The following is a 23,990-nucleotide window of genomic DNA, read 5'->3' on the forward strand; positions in this document are numbered from 1 at the left end:
CCTTATCTTCAAGCAGTTCATTTTCCATTCCAAAAGCTTTCTTAAGTGTGGTCTAAGTTTGAGATTATCATTTATATATATATTCAGATTTTTCAGCAAGGTAAGACAATTCACTTACACGTTGACAAACATGGATGCTTCGTAAGGCTCTTGTAGGATGTAGTAGCTAGGAATCTGAAAAATATTTTTAACCTGGAAGATTAATAACATGTGCCTACAAACAATTCCCATAAACTCAAAATTTTGGCAGTCACATTCACAAACTTCTAATTCCAAGTTCAGCTTCACAATAAATGCATCATTTGGATCAAAGGAACTTGTTACTTTGTACCTATAAAAAGTTCCATTTTTCTCAACCTTTTCCTTTGTAAAGTGATTACTACTCACCAATTCTTTTTGGAATTTGCTAAATATGGTTCTTGTGTATATAGAAGCAGCTTGATGCTCTATTTTTGAACCAATTACCAAAGAAGGTTTTTTATGTCTTGAGTCAAAGTCTTCCTTTCTTTCATATAACGACTGTCCACCGCCTCTGCAAATTTGACCACAAAATCCTGTAATGTAGTTCTCGAGTTAACAAAGGAGTCAAAGAACGCATTGATGCTTTCACTTCTTTGGGTGGTGTTCATTCTTGCAAAGAAAGTATTTCTATTGTAAACCGGTATCCATGACTCTCGAATATTATATAATTCTTCAAGCCATTCATTTCTCTCCAAGCCATAAGTCAATATTAGGCACTTCCAAGCCTCCTCAAATTTTTCCACACTAGGTGACTCACGTATGCATCTCTTCAACTCACGTTTGAATATTGACTTCTTATGATATATATGGGAAAGTTTCTCTGGAAATTTCTTCTTAAAATGCCAAAGATAAAGACGATGACGAGTGCTTAGAAATACCTTTGCAATAGCTACACCCATGGCTAAATCTTGATATGTAATAATAGATTTTGGTCCTTCCCCCACATTGCTTGAAGCCAAGTATCAAATAGCCACACAAAAGTTTGTTTTGTCTCATCTTACAACAATGCACAACCAAATAAAATTGATTGACAATGATGGTTTAACCCCGTAAAAGGAGCAAATGGCATATGATACTTGTTTGTTTTGTAAGTTGTGTCAAATGTCACTACATCCTCAAAGTATTGATAAGCCATTCTTGATCGCGCATCCACCCAAAAAAAATGAACCATATGGCCAGCATCATCACATTGAATTGCATAAAAGAAATTGGAATTTTGAGCTTGTTGTTTTTGGCAATAATTAAGGACAGTTAAGGTATCTCCAGCATCTATATTTTCCCCCCTAACATCTCTCAAGTGATTCCAAAAATCTCTACTTGTAAATGTCTGGTCACCTACATTGAACATCATGACAACTTTTCCTGTTGGAAGACCTTCTTCACCAAAATTTTCAAATAAACTTTTAGCAGCAGTAGACATTTTTTTGTGGCATCGGAGGTATGACATTCTTTTTGGACTAATAATACCATAATTGTGGTTGTTGCCAAATCCCTTCACAACCCATTCCTGCAACTTCTTATTCTTCATGACCCTAAGTATTGCTTCGCATCCAGTGCGGGCCTTGTTTTCATCATCTTTGCTCAAACCATTGTCCAATGCATTTTTTGTTTTGCGCTGCCCTTCACTACAACATTCATAAATACGACTTGTTACATTATCACTTCTGAGTGCTTTTTTACTCGTATGGACATGGATTCCAAAACTTTCTTTTTTGCAAAATTCTTTGTAAAAAGTTTCAATATCATCAAGGGAGTCAAATTGCATTCCGACATATGGCTTGGATTTCAACTCACAATCACCAAAATCTTCAAGTGGTAACTCTTGCTCTGATGGTCCTAAATTGTTTGGGGCATCATATAACTCTTCACATTCCATTGGCAATTTAGTAACTATAAGAACCAATACAAATAATGAACACAAATAAAAAATATGCAAACATTTTACCAATATTAGGCTCCAAATTGAAACCACAAAGAAAAAAAAACAAGCGTAACTGAATTCTCTAATAAATAAGACTTCAAACATAATGTCCAATTCACTTATACCCAAGAACATCTGATCAATGGTATCTCAAGTATTTGGATATATAGAAAATATTAGGGAAAAAGGAGGGGGTGAGGGGATTAAGCTAATTCAGAAAGTAGGACTTACTAACTTGAGTTTGGAAAAGAGCTAGTTAATTTTTTTTTTTAAAAACTTAATTTTGTGATTATATGTAATCTATCAAAGTAGTTCAAATTAAAAGTTTAAATGATTCATAGCAGTATAATTCTGAAGTATTTCACATAAACCATAAATGTCAAAAGAAAGATGTAACATAGTTTGGAAATCATGTAACTTAACGAGAATAAGAAGGAAACATAACTTAGCACGGCTAGTGGCATAAAAGATTGCAAGGACTTACCTACAGTACCATGCCACTAATCACAACTAGCCTTAGGGTGTTTAAATCATTCTCTCAAAGTTCTCTTTAGACACTCGATTTTGCACCCATGATTTAATCAAGAAAGATGACTGGGGTGACCATCCATGTACCAAAAAAATCATTCTTGCATTAAATGCATCATTTGTCTTTGCATCACATGCATCAATTCGTTCTTGCATTGCATGCATCAATTCATTCATTGCATATCATAAAAATGATCTTGAGATTCTAATGATCACAACGGTATGTATGGTTTCTAAATCGAACTATCAGATTGAAAGATAGCGCATGATCAAGTTTGCACGGTCCATATGCATTGTGTCTAAGAAGAGTCAACCACACACGATTGATTTAGGTTAATTCTGATTGGCTGAACAGTTAAAATTAATTAAATAATTTGTGATTGGTTGATAATTAGTGTTTAAAGTAGGGTTGCATGCATAGGAATAAAAGACATGATTGGATAACAATAAAATTGTGGATAATCTGAACTTTATCAAGATTTATTTTAAGGGATTTATCCACAAGATAATTGTTTAAGATAATTGTTCTTAAAAAACCTGAATTTTTAGAAAAGAGATAAAAAAAAAATCATAGACGGAGGATGAAAACACGTCTAGATACAAGGACTGGTCAAAAAACCCTAGAACGAGAGTTCAAATGGCACCCGAATACGGAAGTAAGTTCGGCATCCAAGAGCCAATTCGGCACTTTTGGAGTGCTGAATTGCACCTTGTTGGGCTTTGGCCCAACAGCCTTCGGGCGACGATAAGACACACCCTTTTTGACCTTTTCGCAGAAGGATGAGACGGATTCACATCCTAATTGTCTATGCCTATTTTTTAGAGATTTTTGGCCTCTATAAATAGAGTCTGGGTATCATAATTCAAAACCTCTTTTTTACGCTCTGAGAGGCATACGTTTTGAGACTTACAAATTGTTGATATTAGTTGATCCTCTCTGAGATTTGCTACAAGAATTAGGGTTTACGGTTTCAAAGATAACTGCATAAGTTTCTTTGAACCCTAAAACATCTTCTCAAGTAAAAGGGTGCTCATGCAAGAGGTTGCTTTCTAACCCTTTTGTTTTTATGTTTCTCTAATCATGATGGTGCATGCTTTCTTGTTTTAAATATTCATATTCTAATTTGTTAATGTAGATTATCAAATTATGTTCTTGATTCTTTTATTGTCACTATAATCTGTTTCTTAGTTTTAGAGATCTGCGTGTACTAGACTAATTTTTCTTCAAAATAAAATGGATCTACATCTTTCTTAGATGTAGATCTAATTTTTTTTTTAGATAAAACGGATTTTGTATCTTTTTTAGATACAGATTTGATTTTTTAATGCATGCAGATTTTTGAAATAAAGAAAGAGATCATGAATCGTTGTTTTGTTGTTTGTTTTGTTTGAGTCATGTAGCATGAAATTATTTTGTGAATGAGATTCTCTACAAAAAAAAAATATATCTTTTTCAAATATAAAAACTCAAAACCATTTTTTTATCTCTTAAAAAACAGATCTGAATTTTTTTAACAAACCAAAAGACTTGGTGTTTTTTTAAATAAAAAAAAAGGTTTGAATTTCCTCTTCGAAAATCATTTTTTTTACACATACAAAACATATCTGATTTTTTATAGATCAAAATAAATTTTTTTTTCTAATCATTAAAACATGTCTGAATTTTTTAAACAAAGGAGGATATATTCATAAATGGTTTTGTGTCATTTAGTTTATTTCACATGTTCAACATATCATTCATGACATGCATAAAAATGGTACATTGGTCACAATAGTCTAGAAAACCAGACTTTGTTAGGGCGAAATGGCTGCCAAACACCTTCCCATTCCATATCCTAGCCTCTGGATTTAGGTCTTTGGCTAAGTAGATCTAGCTTTATCTTTGTTTTTATTTTGGGTAGATTGTAACTAGGACAAAAAGCAATGTATATTTGGTAGATTGTAACTAGAACCCAAAGCAATGTAAAGTTCAAATTTTCAAATTTGTATTTTTTTTATTCAATCAATGAAACGAAGAAATTCAATCATGTATTTGTATATTAGTTGTTTTTATTTTTTGAACATAACAAATAAGTGGCGACTCCACACCATTTACCCTGAAAAGCACACCACAAAAATCTCTCTTTTTTTGAGAGGCAACCTTACTCAGGCGAGGTCTCTCACATTCTCATAGTAAATGTGTTTCAAAATTAATCATTCTAAAAGTATTCCAGTACTGTCTTTGCAAAATATATACTTTGAAATCATGATACCTTCCAACCACTACAAAATAATATAGACATCAAATTCCATGTAAAAGATCATGAGTACTTAAATAGTAATTTCTTAAATGGCATTCATCTCAATATACCAATGTCACAAAGTATTCATCATCACCTGCCATGATATTTTCTCAACGTATCATGGGTAAAATGAACAATAAATTCCTCATACCAATTCATAGGTAGATTGAACAACAATTCTAGAAACATGTGCATAAATAACTCAGTATACCCATACATATAAGGTCTAGCTTGTCCCGTAAGAATTACTTGTAAGTGGTATAATTCCTAAATCTTGCATCATAAAAAGATACTTGGTAAAATATTCAAATATAATGTCTAACAGACTGACCTAATCTACTAATGAAAACATGACAAATGCCAAAGCCTAACTGATTAAATAGTTAGGCTAAACTATAGCTAAACTACTTGTCATTCACTGTGTCTGCTTGTCATATCTACCTGTCATTTACTATAGCTAAACTACTTGTCCTAAATAGTGCAGTAAATGTGTGATCTGATTACTTCCATTGCCATGTTTCATTCACTGCAAGTTTGCAATTTAATCCATTGCCAGCTTCTTTTTTAAAATTTAAAAAAGTCAAATTTTTAATTGTGTGATCTGATTTTCTTTTATAAATGAATGTAAAAAAATTCTTTCCTAAAAATCCACAAACAGTTGACTGAAGTAGTGCTTGCACACATAAATAGAAGGTATACCTTTAATGCGCAATGCTTACAAAAATATTGTTGCACTTGGTTACAATAGCATCGACAAAAGGCTGCCTGCAAATGAAACAGAGCACTCACAAACCAAAAAAGAAATAGAAACAAAGCACTCACAAACCAGTGCAAAACCATTTTAACCAACTGTTCAGATTTCAAACACAACCCTAAGAATCTTACCACAATGAAGAGAGGAAAAAGGATCCAACCCTGCTTATTTAGATTGCTTCTTTCCATTCTTTGCCTATAGTTCTTAATTACTGGCAAACTAATGCATAAAATCCAGATATCCCATTTATAAGAAAAATTCTTTGGGATGTAACTAGGGAACTACCAACGATGTAAGTCACAGTGTAAGTTTCTCTAAATTTACTACACATACAATGGTTTTATATTGAATATGTATTTTGAGTTCTAACAAATCTGCATTGCCACACGATTCTTTGTGAAGTGTTCCATACATTTTTTGATTCAGTAGATGTATAGTTATCTCCAATATTTGAATTCTATGTGCACTGCTTCTAAAAGATAAAATTTGAGTGGTATCAATATCTTTTGATATGTCCAATATAAAATGATTACCTATAGCACTAACAAGAAAAATGTAAGACCAGAAAAGAACATGCCCGTAGCCTTTATATTAATAACTACCATCACCACAAAATTTTTTATACGCCACTTAGCATTTGAGTAGTCACTAGCTTCAATTTAAACCATCATTATTCTATGGCAGACCAGAAAAGAAACATAGAGTTCTGGAGAGAGTCAGACCAGAAAAGAAAAAAAAAAGAAAAGCACTCACAACAGAAAAGAAAGGAAAAGTAGAAACAGAGTACTCACAAAAATAGAAACAGTGTTTTTTTTTCCTACTAGCAACCTATGGAGGTGGAACAATGGTGGAGGAGCAATGGAGGAGGAGATAGAGAGAGAGAAATGTAGGTTTAGAATGTAGAGAGAGAGAGAGAGAGAGAGAAAGAGAGAGAGAGAGAGAGAGAGAGAGAGAGAGTTAGACGTTAAATTTTGTTGGGTTTAGAGATAGGGTTAGAATGTAATGAATGTGGGTAATTAATGATATTCTAATAAAAATATTTGGGTTAATTTAGAACATTTATTATAATGTGAGAGTACTACATTTTTCAATCACAAAAAAAACCTAGGGGTGTGATAAATATTATGCGTTAGCAGGTGAAATAATTTTTCATCACACCCCTAGGTTTTTTTTGGTGATTGGAAAATGTAGTATTCCAAAATTATAATAAATGTTTTAAATTAACCTTTACCCAAAAAATAGAAAAGCTTCTGAGCACGCGCGTGAGTGCGTGCTCAACGGCTAGTTTTTGGTTGATGCATTTTTTTGAAGGATATTTTTTATTGATGCATTTTGACATGGAGAAGAAACATTTTGAAAAAGATTAAATGGTTCTCTACAGTTAATCCACCCTCTCACAATTCACAATTTTAGGTAACTCTCTTTCCTCTCATGCTCTCTTACTCTTAATTTCATTTTTTTATTTATTTTGTGAGTCATATTGATATAATTTTTATTTTAGGAAATGGTTTTGTTCCAAATCGAATTGGTAGAATTTTTCTCAAACTCACTATGTGGCAATTGAAAAAATTTTCCATGTATAATTTTAGTTATATGAATATTTTAATGACTTGTGTGATTTATTTAAATAACATATATGAATAGCATTTTCACATATTTTATATACTTTTTGTGAGTCTCAACTTTATATCAAATAGTTTAAGTTTAAGTTTTTTGGAAATAAGTCAATCTTTAATTTTGTTTTTTGTTTTTTTGTTTCACATATGCAAATAAACTATATATCCGAAATAAGTAATTCTCAAATGGGCACTATAAAATAATTTTTTAAAAAAAAACTATTGTACCTTTCATGATTAACTTCCTAAATCTCTCTCTCAAAAAAAAAAAAAAAAAAACAAATTCCTAACTCTCTACACGTGAAGACTAATCCTATGCAATTGTGCCTTACCACCCACATCCAAGTTTTCAACAACTCCATCTGAGGGGGAAAAAAGAAAGAAAAGAAAAGAAGAAGATGCATTTAGTTGGTAATCTAGTGGAGCCCCAACAATATTGCCAAGTTATATTGAAAGAAAAATTTTTGGGATCCCTAGCATGTTGCCTTATTTTGAAAATTGAAATATATACACAATTACAACTTGTAACTTATACATTCCAATTACTCTTCTTAATCTTCTAGATCAACCAACTGGAAAAAAAAAACTTATAAATAAAAAGAATTACAATTTTTTTTCCTCACGAAAATCCAACAAAGAATATAAGTCAACAACAATAGATGAAGATATAAAAATAAAAAATAAAAGATTAGATGTCTCATACTCCTTTGCATTCATTTGGGCTCTTTAATAAGTGCTTATGTAGTATCATGCCTCCGATTCATCACCATCGTCAACTATTCCGCAATCAATCTAATCACTCAATGATAATCTCTTTCAAAATGTGTCTTCTCCTTGTCAAAATACATAAATAAAAAATAACCATTAAAAAAGTTATATCAATATGACTCACAAAATAAAAAAATTAAAAAAAAAACTGAAAAATGAAATTAAGAGTAAGAGAGCATGAGAGGAAAGAGAGTTACCTAAAATTGTGATTTGTGAGAGGGTGGATTAATGGTAGAGAACAATTTAATCTTTTTCAAAATGTGTCTTCTCCATGCCAAAATGCATCAATAAAAAATATCCTTCAGAAAAATGCATCAACCAAAAATAACTATAAGAAAATTTTATCTAAATGACTAAAGAAAGAAAAACTTGAAAATGAAATTGAAAGTAAGAGAGTGCAAGAGGAGAGAGAGTTACCTAATTGTGATTTGTGAGAGGGTGGATGAACTATGGAGTACCATTTTTTCTCTTTTTTCAAATTAATCATTTTTGGCACTTTTTGTTGAAAAAAATGATAAATATAAATGATCAGTTTTTGTAGTTATCTTAAATAATAACCGCTGAGTTTAGTGGGAGGTGAAAGAGAGGTAAATGGATAAATGGATTAGTAGGATAAAAGAGAGGGAAATAAAGAAGTTTTATTTTATTTTATTTTTTTACATGAGGCAGTGGATTTTTAGTGGAAGTTTGTTATTATTAGCAAGAATTCGGGTGTTTTGAAATTTGTTAGTGTTTGACATTGAGCCTACTTCTAAAAAATGCTAAATTTTAGGGAATAAAAAAATGAACATGAAGAAAAAAATCCGAAATTTTAGGAGTGCTCTATTTGTCTATTTTACCAGATTATCCTTAGTTTCGTCTTTACTTAAACCTAGGGAAATAGGGGTATTTTGAAAAAAAAAAAAAAAATTCAGTGCAATGAGGCTTTCTTTTCTTTTTAGTGGTCATAGCCAAAAAAAAAAAAAAAACTTTGTTTATTTTTTTAAATTAAAAAAAAACAGCAGCAAAAGTGGGTTTTTTAACTTATTTTTCTATTTTAAAAAAACAATAAAAGTATAGTTACTTTGAAGAAGTAAGTTAGTGGAAGAGTGTTTCTACTTGCAATGTTTTAGTGCAAGTTAGACATGTATTTTTTCCGAACTATCTTTTAGTTTTGTCTCTACTTAAACCTAGGGGTGTAGGGGTATTTTGGAACAAAAAAAAAAATTCGGTCCAAATAGGGGCAGCTCCTTAAATAGTAGTATAGAAAAAATAATAAACGTATAGTTACTTTGAAGAAGTGGGTTAGTAGAAGAGTGTTTCTATTTTGTAGGCAATGTTTTAGTGCAAGTTATACATGTATTTTTACCAACTAATCCTTTGGTTTTGTCTCTACTTAAACCTAGGGGTGTAGGGGTATTTTGGAACAAAAAAAAATCCAGTCCAAATAGGGGCAACCCCTTAAATAGTGGTATAGATAATAATCATGGTCAGTTTATTATATTAACCACAAAATGTTCCTGTTCTAGTGCATGTATTTTGTTTTTATTTTATTAGTGGCATGATAGTATACATGTATTTTATTTTTATTTCACTTATGGCCTTATATAATAGTTTACATGTACGTTGATAACATCAACTTTCAGAATATGGTTGAAATTCATATAGATATTGGTAATTTTGGGGGTCAGAAATGCTGTATAGATTTCCTAAACAAAATTTTTTGATCAACACAACTAATTTCTAAAAAGTGGGGGAAGACCACAATGGAAAGATCAAGCAGTTAATCAAAGACAAAAAAAAAAAAAAAACTGAATCATGCGTTTATATACGAAGAAATGTTGTTCCCATGGTACAAAAAGGGGATTGTAAAATGAAAATACAAAAGAAAAGCTCTTTTTCTCTCTCTTGTTCTTGCTCAAGTTCTCTCATTTTTTCTAGATCCCCTTTCATGTTGTTCTCCTCCTTTTATAGCCGTTCCTCTCATTCTCCAGCTGTCCAGCTCTTAGCTAGATTCGGGAGGATACTTGTCCCATTAACCTCTTGCCCTGCCATTTCTTGATCATGAAGAATGACTTTTGGGAGTGTTTTCAGTGTTCAGGCCAGTCATTCAACATTTAATGTAGCTGACATTAGGTAGAAGGAGTTTAGTAATGTGGAGGTGACTATTACATTGAGCTCTGCGTTTCCCTTGACGTGTTCCTTGGGAAAAGGGTAAACGATGGGTGGCCATGGGTTAAGAGGAAGGTCGTTTCTTGGATAGTCTTTGCATCCTCAGTAAAGTAGGGTTTCTCGAATTACCTCGGTAGTAAGTTCAAATGGTCTTTGGGGAGAATGGGCATAGCGGATTACCTCGGTAGTGAGTCCAAATGGTCTCTTCTCATCATAAGTCCTTTCTAATTCTTGTTGCACCTCAAGCTGAGTCCATTCTTTGGATTTCCTCCTTAGGTCATAGTACTTGGGTTGGATTTAGGTCCACCCCTCCCCGCCCCCCCCCTATAGTAATGTATATGAAGCTATGAATGAGGTGTAATGAAAATATAGGATTTTATAATGAGGTGAATGCTTTACTTTTAAATGAAAATAGAACTTTAAGTGTTAGCTTAGATCATAATTCACGAGAATGGAGTAGCTAGTGAGATATATTTTTGTTTGTTGAGAAATTTCTAGTGAGATATATAATTTACATAGAATGTAACTTTAGGGTAAGGGTCATCAAATAGCCCATGGCTTATAGCTCGACCCATAAACCCGATGGCCCACCGGGCTAATTGGCGGCCCGACCCGTTGTTATTAAGGCTCATGGGTAGCCCACTAGCCCAGTGGGTCAGGCCGTGGGCTAGTTTTTATGCTCATGGGTACCCGGTGGGCGAGCCCAGTAGCCCAACCTGTTGCCCAACCCAATAACTTATAATTCATAACAAAAATATATAGGAAGTGTATGAAGGATTGATCTTGAAATATTATAGATGAATTTCTTAAGAGAACTCCCTCAACCACTAAGATACTCAAAGTAATTGTACTAAACTTAGTTTACTAAATATATATTTTTCTAGTAGTCTTCCAAATTTGAATTAACCATTTGACATTTTTTTTATTAAAGATAAAATATAAAACTATTTAAAGCCTTAATAAAAAAAATTAACAGGTTTCCATAAACAAAACAAAAAATTAATTATATTTGAATATAAAAAAATTTGTAATTAAGTATTAAATTATTTAATTCTTTCCTTTAAAAAAATAGATTGATCATTCCCTTATAAAAAATTGATTCTTTCCTTATAAAAATAATAAAATGATATGTTAACACAAGCCTATGGGTAGCCCATTAGGCCCAACCCGATAGCCTAGCTCACTAAAGACAAAATGGGTATTGCCCATGGGTAGGGTCATGGGCTGAGGTTTTCTCTTTCGGCCCAGCCCGACCAGGCCCGTTAACTAGTTAATAGCCCATTATGCCCATGGGCCAAGTGAAAATGGGCCGGGCAGGCCCGACCCGGCCTATTGATGACCCTTACTTTAGGGTTTGAGATATGTTTTATTTCTTAGAAATTTAAGATATGTATGTGCATTCAACCGATCAATCTTATAATTCCAATTAGACCCAATCGAACTTGATGTCTCAACTCTCGAGTAGGTTTTTCTTGCAGTGATGCGTTGGTTTTTATTTTTATTTTAATGGCTTCAACAGTTGGCGCCGTCTGTGGGAAAAACACTATTCACTGTTCTTATCGTTCGATTATCTGTTTTTGTTGTCAACGATTAGCCTTTCCTAGACAAAATGCTGAATGGTTCGAACAAGATCAAGGGCTACCAGCCTAGGCCACCAGGAGAGTAGGGATGCTTCTAGTAATCCCCTTCGCAATCGCAGGTCAGCGCCTGTCATGCAACTGCCTTCTGTTCAACATATACAATCCATGGCTGCCGCTATGGTAGAACTTACCCGTCAGAATCAGGAGTTGAATAAGGAGATTAACCATAGGAGGCAGCGCTAAGATGGGCACACGGAAGGACGAGCCCAGATTCAGGAAGGTGGAGGAGAAAATGTTGAGTCCGAAAATCAAACAAGGGGTATTGCTTCAAGAAGAGTGCCACACTTGGAAAGAGAGATGGACCAGATGAGAAAAGCCATGGATGAGAGGGAGAACATGAGGCGGACGAACCCAGTGGATGATTTAGTTCACCGAACGGACTCCCCTTTCACGGCTTCCATTAACAGTCATCCCCTACCTCCGAAATTCAAAATGCTTTCTTTGGATTCGTATGATGGAAATCGTGACCCGTGTGATCACATTGCTACTTTCAAGACGACCATGCACCTTCAAGGGGTCCCGGACGAGATTATGTGCAGAGCTTTCCCTACCACACTTAAGGGACCAGTGCGGGTGTGGTTTAGTAAAATACCCCCAAACTCAGTGGGATCGTTTGAAGAGTTGAGTAAGTTGTTTGTCAATAATTTCATTGGAGGACAACGCCACAAGCGTTCCTCTTTTAGTTTGCTTACTATAGAGTTCGGGAAAAATGAGAGTTCGTGGTCCTTCATTACACGGTTTAATAGGGAAACCTTGACGGTAGAAGAAATGGATAACAAGTTATTGTTGGCCGCCTTCCATAATGGGGTCAATTCTGACTTATTCATCCATAAGCTCTACGAATAGGAACCACAGACTATGGCCGAACTTGTCCATTCAGCCCAGAATTTCATGAATGCTGAGGACGCTATCATAGCCAAGAAGAGGAAGAGAGCAGAGCACTCGGAAGCAGGCCACCAGCGTTACTCAGATTAGGGACCTCGTCCAAAGAAGGCTCGGGCAGACGAGAGAAAAGACAAGGATGGTAAGAAGGCAAGTTCCTCAGCGAGGAATCAGGAATACACACCCCTGACTATGCCACTAGAGCAGGTTCTTATGCTGATCAAGGATGATCCGTCCTTGAAGTGGCCAGATAAGATGAAAGAAGATCCTAACAAGCGCAACTGGAGCAAGTACTGCCGCTTTCATAGAGACCACGGGCATGACACGGACGAGTGCTTTGATTTGAAGCAGCAGATGAAGAATCTCATTAGACAAGGAAAGCTAAGGAACTTCCTTGGACGAGACCAGAGAGATGAGAAACTGAAAGCTAAGGTGGAGGAGTCATCACGACCCCCACTAGGAGAGATAAGGGTAATTATAGGAGGAAACTCGACAGCGCTGTCATCCAAGTCGAGGAAGATATACCTGAAGGTGGTGCAAAACATCTAGCTGTCTGGATGACCTCCTAAGACGAGGGAAGTAGACAAGCAGACCATTACGTTCACGGACGAGGATACAGGGCGACTTCACCACCCACACGATGACGCGATAGTTATCACCCTACTCATTGCTGACTACATGACTAGGAGGGTGTTAATAGACAATGGCAGTTCTATGGACATTCTGTATTACCCGCCTTCCAGCAAATGAGGCTAGGATGAGATCAGTTTCGACCAGTGAATTCGCCATTGGTGGGATTTGGAGGAATGAAGGTACAACTAGTGGGCACCATCACATTACCAGTGGTCATTGGAACATATCCACAACAGATAACCAAGGAGGTGAATTTCCTCGCAGTTGATTGTGCATCGTCATATAATGCAATTATTAGAAGACCAACTCTGAATAGTTGGAAGGCTGTAACCTCTACTTACCAGTCATCCATCAAATTTCCGACCGAGCACGGAGTGGGCCAAGTACAAGGAAATCAATTTGTTGCCAGAGAGTGCTACTTAGCTATGCTGGCGATGGACGAGCATATGCAGGGAATGAGTATAGACGGGAGAAGGATCGCAGCGGTACCCACTGAGGTGTTAAAAGACGTCCTTTTGGACGAGAACCAGCCGGAGAAGTTCACTAGAATTGGGGCGAGCATGGAAGAAGAGGCAAAGCATGCTTTGGTCAAGTTTTTGAAGAAAAGCCTCGATGTCTTTGCATGGAGTCATGAGGACATGCCTGGTATTGTTCCAAGTGTTATTACTCACAGCCTGAACGTGTGTCTTTATTCCAAACTAGTGCGTCAGAAGAAAAAGGTTTTTGCTCTTGAGCGAGACAATGCCATCAAGGAAGAAGTCCAGAAGTTGGTCACCGCGGAGTTCATCCGAGAAGTTTATTATCTAGATTGGTTGGCGAATGTAGTCATGGTAAAGAAAGCTAATGACAAGTGGCGAATGTGCATGGACTTTACTGACTTAAACAAAGCTTGCCCCAAGGATAGTTACCCATTGCCACGGATTGACCAGCTGGTGGACTCGACGGCCGGTCACAGGGTGCTAAGCTTCATGGATGCCTTCTCAGGCTACAACTAGATAAAGATGGACAAAACGGATCAAGAAAAAACCTCATTTATTACAAGCCAAGGGTTGTATTACTACAAAGTGATGCCTTTCGGTTTGAAGAATGCAGGGGTGACTTACCAAAGATTGGTTAACCACATGTTCTGTCCTCAAATCGAGTGAAATGTGGAGGTTTATGTAGATGATATGTTGGTGAAAAGCCTGGATGAGGACAATCATTTGGACGACCTTCAGGAGACTTTCGATACACTTTGGTGGTATAACATGAAGTTAAATCCAAGCAAGTGCGCTTTTGGAGTTTCGTCGAGAAAGTTTTTGGGGTTCATGGTTTCACACAGAGGAATTGAGGCAAATCCGGATAAAATTCAGGCGATACTGAATATGGAACCATCGAAAAATATCAAGGAAGTCTAGTCTCTTACCGGACGAGTTGCCGCCCTTAACAGGTTTGTGTCGAAAGCTACTGACAAGTGTTTGCCGTTCATTAAAGTCCTCAGGAAGGCATTTGAGTGGACAGACGAGTGTCAAAAGGCCTTCCAAGACTTGAAGACATATCTCATGACATCGCCGTTGTTGAGTCCGTCTGTACTTGGAGAAGAGCTGTATTTGTACTTGGCGGTGTCCCCGCACGCAGTAAGCTCGGCGTTGGTCAGAGAAGAAGGGAGAATCCAGAAACCGGTTTATTACACAAGCCGTGCAATGAGAGAAGCAGAAGGATGGTACCCAATGATGGAGAAGCTAGTTTTTGCCTTGATCATGGCTTCCAGAAAGTTGAGGCATTATTTTCAAGCTCATATTATCAACGTCCTAACAGATCACCCCATAAAGAAGGCAATGAACAAGTTGAAAGTCGGTGGGGGATTAATACAGTGGGCTGTGGAACTTTGCGAGTTTGACATCAGATATCTTCCAAGAAATGCGATAAAGGCGCAGGCATTAGCAGATTTCATCGCAGAGTTCACCCCTAGCCAGGATGAGCTGGACAAAGACGAAGGAGTTAAAAAGTGGGTTATTAATGTAGATAGATCGTCCACACTATATGTAGAAGGGTTTGGAGTCATACTAAAGTCCCCAGAGGGTGCCAAACTAGAGTACGCGGCCCGTCTACAGTATCAAACCACCAACAACGAGGCTGAGTACGAAACTCTACTCAAAGGATTGGAATTAGCTAAGTCCTTAGGGGCAGAGTCGATAATAATCAAATGAGATTCTTAGCTAGTCATCAACCAAGTGAATGGAATGTGTGATACCAAGGAGGATCGGATGAAGAAATACCTCAGCAAAGTAAAACGACTTGCATGAAAGTTTTTAGCAGTAAGTTTTGTTCAACTCCCCAGGGAGGAAAATATGGAAGCAGATGCCTTGGCGAAAGCAGCATTGGCAGGAGGAGTTACGGACGAGTGTGACAACGTCCAATATATGCCGAGCATAGACTTTTCGGAAATACAGCAGATAGGAGGGGGAGAAAATTGGATGAGTCCAATAGTAATCTATCTTAAAGATGGAAGGCTTCCAGAAGACAAGGACGAAGCTAGAAAGTTGAGGGTAAGGGCAGCCAAATACGTCCTCATAAACGAAGTGCTATACAAGTGAGGTTTTTCCCAACCTTACCTAAGGTGCTTGGCTCCGGATGAGTCAAACTATGTTTTGAGGGAAGTTCATGAAGGAGTATGTGGAAATCATTTAGGAGCGAGATCACTAGTTCATAAGATCGTCCGTGTAGGCTACTATTGGTCTACAATGCAGGCAGATGCTAAGGCCTATGTCAAGGTATGTGACCAATGTCAGTGCTATAGCAATGTCCCTAGACAGCCGTCAAAGTACCAGACCCCAATGATGGCCGCATGACCCTTTGCATAGTGGGGACTGGATATCCTAGGTCCCTTCCCCATGGGAACCAGACAAATGAAGTTTTTGGTAGTAGGAATTGATTACTTTACCAAGTGGGTAGAGGCTGAACCTCTTGCAACAATCACTCAGCAAAATGTTGAAAATTTTGTATGGAAGAATATTCTATGTAGGTTCGGAGTACCCAGGGTATTAGTATCGGATAACGGACGTCAATTTGATAACGCACCCTTCAGGGACTTTTGTAAACATTTTGGAATCAAGAATCACTATTCCTCACCCTCTCATCCATAGGTGAAAGGACAAGCAGAAGTAGCGAACCGATCCTTACTGAAAATCATCAAGACTCGGCTCAAGGGGGCAAAAGGGATATGGCCAGACGAGTTACCAGGTGTTCTTAGGGCCTACAGGACGACTGTACGAACTTCGACAGGAGAAACCCCCTTTAAAATAGCTTATGGAAGTGAAGCCGTCATACTGGCAGAAGTTCATATGGCTAATCATCGAGTGATGAAGTATCAGGAGAAAGAGAATGGGGAACAACTTCATCTTGACCTCGATCTTATTGACGAGGTAAGAATGAATGCGGAGCAAAGGACAGAAACATACAAGAATCTTATGGCTAGACAACATGATGCCATGGTGAAATCCAGACGATTCAGTGTTGGGGACCTTGTTCTCAAAAGAGTCTCCTTGGCAACCAGGAACCCAGCTCATGGAAAATTGGGACCTAATTGGGAAGGACCCTATAGGGTAATCAACTGCAAGAGGCAGGGGTCTTACTACCTGGAAGCTCTGGACAGAAGAAAGTTAGAGTATCCCTGGAACGTGGAGCACCTGAGGAGGTACTATCAGTGATAAGCAGGGACGAGGGAAATCAATAACGAAGTTACAGCTATGATCTACGTGTTCACTTATATTTACTGTTGTGTTCTTACTACTACTATGGTGTGTATTAAGAATAAAAAGTGTACTAGTTCTTAAACTTTTGCACCACCTACAAACTAGCTTGTGCAAGACGAGGTTATGTATTTTCTTAAGTATTTTAATAAGGCACTAGCTTATAAACGTGTGCCATACTTGTGGACAATGTTTATATAATAATATGGTTTGGATTTCTAATGTATTTAATGCATAAATCTAATTTCCATAATAATACTCACAAGGGGGGCAAAAACCTGAAATGAATGAAAATCCCTGGATGCAGGGATGTGACGTTCATAAGCTTTTCTCGAGACGAGGATAAAGCAAAGGGAAAATAAGCTAAGGCATGCTCATCCACGGACGAAAAAAAAAAGGCATACAGTGAAATTTGTCCATGGACGAGCATATGGCCAAGACGCCCAGATGCTCTAGGACAAGGTAAACACTACAAACGTTTGAACGAAAGACGAATGCCAACTGTCTAGCCATGGATGAGGAAAAGGACGAATGATCATTGTTGCCATTTCTGAGACGAGTTATACTTAAATTAAAATGGCTAACAAAGACGTCCATGCATAGGTGGGTCATCCATAAGAAAAATGCATGGACGACTATACAACACTGTTCACTATTTAAAAGCCCACATCTAATGGTAAAAACAGAGCATAGACTCGTCCAAACAATATAAACTCGTCCAAACAATAAAAGTCAATACTGAATAGAAGTATGCATTCATCGAAGTTTAAAACAAGGGTAGACGACCAACGTCCAAAAACCCCTGCAAAGTAAGCCTTAAAAGGCTATTGTTAATAAACTCGTCCAGAAAATGTTGGACGAGATAATTGTATTCAAATACATTTGAAAAAGGTCCTAAAAACAGTGGACCAAAACAAAGAAATAAAACGAACACTTTGAACAAATAGTTAAAATATTGTCTTCAGGCAGCAGGGGCATCGGCATTAGGGTCGTCCTGGGCAAGCTTAGTCGAGGCGTCATCTTTAATGTTGATATCTTCAGAACTTGTCTGAAGAAAATAACTAGCAGCACCCCCTAATTGAAGCACAATAGAGCTGAAATCAACCTCGGGAAACTTTTCCTTTGCCTCCATGCGAAAATCTTCGAATCTGGCTGCATAGTTGGTGTCCAGCAGGTCGGTTAATTGCTTTGAGGTCCTAATCTCCTCTACGGCATCTTCCTTGGCCTTCTCAAGAGTATTGCTCAACTCGTCGGTCTTCTTCTGAAAGTGATCAAGTCGAGTGTCTTTCTCTATTATATCAGCTTTTAGCTCTTCGACGAGGTTCAGCAAACCCTTGGTTTCCTCCTTAGCCTTGGCTGCCGTTTCAGCCTAGCCTTTATAGTCGTTCCTGACTTCCTGTATCCTCCTCTCCAATAAAATCCTCGTCTTATCCAGCTCAGTAGTCTGTCTGGACGCGGCTATGAACTTCAACATAGCCTGCACAAGTGATTACGAATTTTCGTATAAACCAAATAAATGAAGCGTATGACGAGGAAGATATGGACGAAAAGAAAAAGAATGGAGAGAAGTTTGTATTAATTACCTTGAAAAGGTCATGGACACCTGAGTGTTTGAACTCTCTCAAGGACATGTTGTAGCACGCAGCCATATCCTCGCCAGAAATTGCCTTCTCAAACCTCTCCCAAGGCCAAGTCCTCACTCTCGATGATGTTTGAAGCAACTTCCAAATGAGGTTGGGACGAGGTAGGAGCACTAGTTTTGGACAGAGGGGTATGGGTAGGCTCAGACGACTTTACGTCCAGGATCTGGATGGACGGCGATTGAGTTGGAGGAGGAACAGGGACAACAGGAGTGACGACCCCAGACTTGGACGACCTCCTGTGCTTCGCTCTCTTCTCCTTCAGACGGCTGGGGAGATTCTCAAGATTAATAGCCTTCGACAGGCTTCTCTTATCACCCACAGCAGGACGAGCCCGAGTTTCAACGTCTTGCTTGCTAGCCTCGTCCACAACTTCCTTGCCCTTGTTCTCTTTCATAGTAGCCATTCCTACAAAGAAAGTTGTTAGCATCATTCAAATAATAATAATAATAATAATAATAATAATAATAATAATAATAATAATATGATGATGGTAATGGAAAAACGAATGAAATGACGAAGAAATCTTTCAGGGCAAAAACTTACGTCTGCGAATTGTAATTTCGTGAGCTAAGGCTTCTGGAGAGGGCTCAGGGCCAAGTCCCCAAGTAGCGAGGCGTTGAAGGGTAACCAAGGAATGGAAGTCCCTCTCTGGGCGAAGACGAGCTTTTTGAACAAGTCCCAAATAAAACTTGTTCAAAGACGGCCTTTTAACACTTGCAGTAAGGACGAGGAGTTTAGTTAGTATAGAACAACGTGTGATAAAGGTAATACTATAATAGTAATAAGCATACCTTCAGGATGAAGGTTCCCTAAGTCTCCTGTATATGGGGCAAATGAATCCCTCCCCACCTCAACAGGGTGTCCTGCCCAAAAACAAGAGACGAAGAAAAACTCCGTCTTCCAATTCCTATCTGATGTGACCAACGATTTCATTATCCTACAATCTCTTCTTCTAGCTGTAAATTGATAAAAGCCACGAGATTGGCTAATTTCAGAGGGTTTGTAGTAGAAAAGGAATTCATCCACGGTAAGGGGACAGTCCCCTTCAAAAACCTCTCTCCACAAAATTTGCATAGAAACGATGAGTCTCCATGCATTGGGATTGAACTGACACAGCCCTAAACCCAATCTAGTGAGCAACTCCCTAGCAAATGCATTGAGAGGCAACCTAAGACCTCCTAGAAGATAGGCCTCATAAATTCCTATGCCAAAATGAGGTTGGCAACATCACTCATCACGGACGGCCAACCTAGGGTTTAGCTCATTTGGAATCTGATACCAGCTCCTAAGAGATGCTAATTTCTTCTTGTCTGTCTTAGAAGGAACCCCCACAGCGTAGCTGTAAATGGTCTCAACCTCGTCCTTTGAAGTGGACGAGGGTGCACTGGAGGGACCAGTCCCCGACCCAGATACCGCTCTTGTCCTAAATTCCTCTTGAAAAACTTCCAGGGGAACCCTAGGAACCCCAGAAACATACTCGTCTGTGGTGTTACCCCCATTACTACTACTGTTACTACTAGAGCCACTTTAACTAGTGGAGTTGTGGTATTCGTCTATCTCTTTGTCAACACTATTACTAGACGAAGTAAAAATTTCAGACATTGTGGAAATTTAAGGAAAACCTAAAGACGAGTGTAAAGAAAATACCTGGCTCTAGACGAAGGGAAACTAGGGACGCTGGAATACTTCTAGATGAGGTGATGGACGAGGAATGTCAAACAAGAAAATTTGAAAAAAATGAAGAGGGTATGGGAGGAAATCCACTATTTATAGGCGTTGATAAATGGAACCTGGAATGACGTGATCAATCAGGAAGAGCCACGTGGCAACTTCCTCGAAAACACGAATCAACGCGACGGTTAACCAACAAAGTAATGACGTGTGGCACAATCTGAAACCAATGGAACTCAACCATCAAGATCGTGACACGTGGGGTAGCTCATGATCATGAACAAGGAAACATGTGTCCAAAGACTAGGAGCTCTGGACGACCTTTGGACGAGGGGGCAACTGATAGGGTACGATAGAGCACCAACCTCGACGTCGTCCATAGAGGTCGTCCAGGACTTAGCTAGTGAAGCAAGGATCTCGGAAACCTCACCAATAACTACCTCGTCCATGAAGGAAGAAGCTTGGACGAGGTTCGTATGATCAGGGAACGAGTCGCCTCGTCCTAGAGAGTCGCGAAGCTCGTCCTGAACAAAATCCGTCCATAGGAGGAATGACCCTTATTTCTAAGCTAAGTACGCTCGACAAGAAGATCCTCAGACGAGGCTGTCACACTTAGGAAAATTTCAGAGTGTAATATTACAACTCCTTATTACACATATAACTTCCAGTAACCGTTGTGTGAGAAGTATATAACTCCTAAACGGTTATGGAAGTTATCTTTAAACCCTCACACCTCCTTGAATCCAAGGGAGGTTACAAGTGTGATAACTGTCTTTAGGAAACTATATAAACGCTCATTCAGACCAAACAAAGGTACGCTTTATATTTCCCAAAAAGTTGGAACTCCAAAAATATAGAGACAAAACTAACTTTGCCATCAGAGGGTTCTTGGCCGGCAACCCGGTCACCTTTGATCGCTTTTCTTTCTTTTCCAGGCCATCGAAAGAGCAAGTAGTCCTTTCAAGTCCGGAGCATCCAACCTACTGATTTTCTTCGCATTATCAATTTTATTTAATAATATAAGTAGTCATTTCTTTTCTTTAAACCCAACTCAAGCGAGGCCTCTCACATTCTCATAGTATATGTGTTTCAAAATTAATCATTCTAAAAGTATTCCAGTACTATCTTTGCAAAATATATACTTTAAAATCATGATACCTTCCAACCACTACAAAATAATATAAACATCAAATTCCATGTAAAACATCATGAGTACTTAAATAGTAATTTCTTAAATGGCATTCATCTCAATATACCAATGTCACAAAGTATTCATCATCACCTACCATGATAATTTCTCAAAGTATCGTGGGTAAAATGAACAATAAATTCCTCATACCAATTCGTAGGTAGATTGAACAACAATTCTAGAAACATGTGCATAAATAAATCAGTGTACCCATACATATAAGTTCTAGCTTGTCCCATAAGAATTACTTGTAAGTGGTATAATTCCTAAATCTTGCATCATAAAAAGATACTTGGTAAAGTATTCAAACATAATGTCTAATTGACTGACCTGATCTACTAATGAAAACATGACAAATGCCAAAGCCTAACTGATTAAATAGTTAGGCTAAACTATAGCTAAACTGCTTGTCATTTACTGTGTCTGCTTGTCATATCTACTTCTCATTTACTATAGCTAAACTACTTGTCCTAAACAATGCAGTAAATGTGTGATCTGATTAATTCCATTGCCATGTTTCATTCACTACAAGTTTGCAATTTTATCCATTGACAGCTTCTTTTTTAACATTTAAAAGGGTTAATTTTTTAAATGTGTGATCTGATTTTCTTCTATAAATGAATGTAAAAAAATTCCATCCTAAAAATCCACAGACAGTTGACTGAAGTAGTGCTTGTAAACACAAAATTTCTCAATTGAAGAAAATCAAACAAATTGAAAAATGTGCTCTACAAATATATTTTTGTATTAATCAAGTAATAAGTACAATCTCTGTTTTGACTCTTTTACAAAAAGTGCTCCTCTGATTCTATCTTCTTTATGGTCTTGACTCAAACGCGAAATTTTCTTCAATTTGGTTGAAAGATGGATCAAATGGTCTTCATAACGAATCTCTGGCTTTGAGCTTGTTAGAGATTTGTTGTCCTTCAAGTTCTTCAAGCCCTTCGAATGTTCTTCAAGTTCTTCAAAGATTCTTGAGATAAAATTTCTCCAGAGCTTGGGCCTCTTGAAAAACTTCGTCCTCTAAATGAGAGGGGATGTCTTCTATTTATAGTGATTTTAGAGGATAAGCTCCACTTTGAATTGATATGCTTGAAAATATGTAGTAGACTTTTGATTGGTTCAAATTCTTCTTAGAGATAATTATCTCTATTTATCTATATCATATATTGATAAAGATAATAATCAACAAAGATAAATAATTATCTCTATTTAATTTATTTTAATAAAGATAATTATCTATCAATTTTGAATAGAAAACTTATCTTTATTTTATTTATTTATTTTAGTAAAGATAATTATTCATATATTTTGAATAGGAAATTAATCTTTATCTTGTGGGCCAAATGACACGTGGCAAATTTTAATATGTCAACGTAATATCAATTTGGGTGACACATGTCATCATTTGATTTAATTAATTTAATGACATTAATTCAAAATTTGTCATTAAATTTTGATGTGGCATTTTATAATTGGCTTAAAATTTTGCCTCCTACAATGCTTGCTCACAAAAATAGAAGGTATACCTTTGATGCGCAATGCTCACAGAAATAGTGCTTGCACTTGGTTACAACAGCATCGACAAAAGGCTACCTGCAAATGGAACAAAGCACTCACAAACCAAAAAAGAAACAGAAACAGAGCACTCACAAACCAGTGCAAAACCATTTTAACCAACTGTTCAGATTTCAAACACACAACCCTAAGAATCTTACCACAATGAAGAGAGGAAAAAGGATCCAACCCTGCTTATTTAGATTGCTTCTTTCCATTCTTTGCCTATAGTTCTTAATTATTGGCAAACTAATGCATAAAATCTAGATATCTTATTTATAAGAAAAATTCTTGGGGGTGTAACTAGGGAACTACCAACGATGTAAGTCACAGTATAAGTTTCTCTAAATTTACTACACATACAATGGTTTTATATTGAATATGTATTTTGAGTTCTAACAAATCTGTATTGCCACACAATTCTTTGTGAATTATTTACTGTGTTCCATACATTTTTTGATTCAATAGATGTATAGTTATCTCCAATATTTGAATTCTATGTGCACTGCTTCCAAAAGATAAAATTTGAGTGGTATCAATATCTTTTGATATGTCCAATATAAAATGATTACCTATAGCACTAACAAAAAAAATGTAAAACCAATAAAGAACATAGCCGTAGCCTTTATATTAATAGCTACCATCACCAAAAAAATTTCTATACGTCACTTAGCATTTGAGTAGTCACTAGCTTTAATTTAAACCATCATTATTCTATGGCAGACTAGAAAAGAAACATAGAGTTCTAGAGAGAGTCAGACCAGAAAGAAAGAAAACAGAGCACTCACAACAGAAAAGAAAGGAAAAATAGAAACAGAGTACTCACAAAAATAGAAACAGTGTTTTTTTTTTTTCCTGCCGGCAACCTATGGAGGTGGAACAATGGTGGAGGAGCAATGGAGGAGGAGATAGAGAGAGAGAAATGTAGGTTTAGAATGTAGAGAGAGAGAGAGAGAGAGAGAGAGAGAGAGACAAACGGAGAGAAAGAGAAATGTAGAGAGAG

The 23,990-nt window shown here is 37.0% G+C and overlaps 2 protein-coding genes across 2 annotated transcripts; both read right to left on the reverse strand.

Moving 5' to 3' along the window:
• Nucleotides 1-461: 461 nt before the first annotated feature.
• On the reverse strand, nt 462-920 carry LOC142639544 (protein FAR1-RELATED SEQUENCE 5-like). The gene has a single exon (XM_075813704.1). The coding sequence runs from the start codon at nt 918-920 to the stop codon at nt 462-464; it is 459 nt and encodes a 152-aa protein (XP_075669819.1).
• A 98-nt stretch (nt 921-1,018) lies between these two features.
• Nucleotides 1,019-1,897, reverse strand: LOC142639545 (protein FAR1-RELATED SEQUENCE 5-like). The gene has a single exon (XM_075813705.1). The coding sequence runs from the start codon at nt 1,895-1,897 to the stop codon at nt 1,019-1,021; it is 879 nt and encodes a 292-aa protein (XP_075669820.1).
• Nucleotides 1,898-23,990: the final 22,093 nt, after the last annotated feature.

Source organism: Castanea sativa, chromosome 6, assembly GCF_040712315.1.
Source record: "Castanea sativa cultivar Marrone di Chiusa Pesio chromosome 6, ASM4071231v1".
In the NCBI taxonomy this organism is placed as follows: domain Eukaryota; kingdom Viridiplantae; phylum Streptophyta; class Magnoliopsida; order Fagales; family Fagaceae; genus Castanea; species Castanea sativa.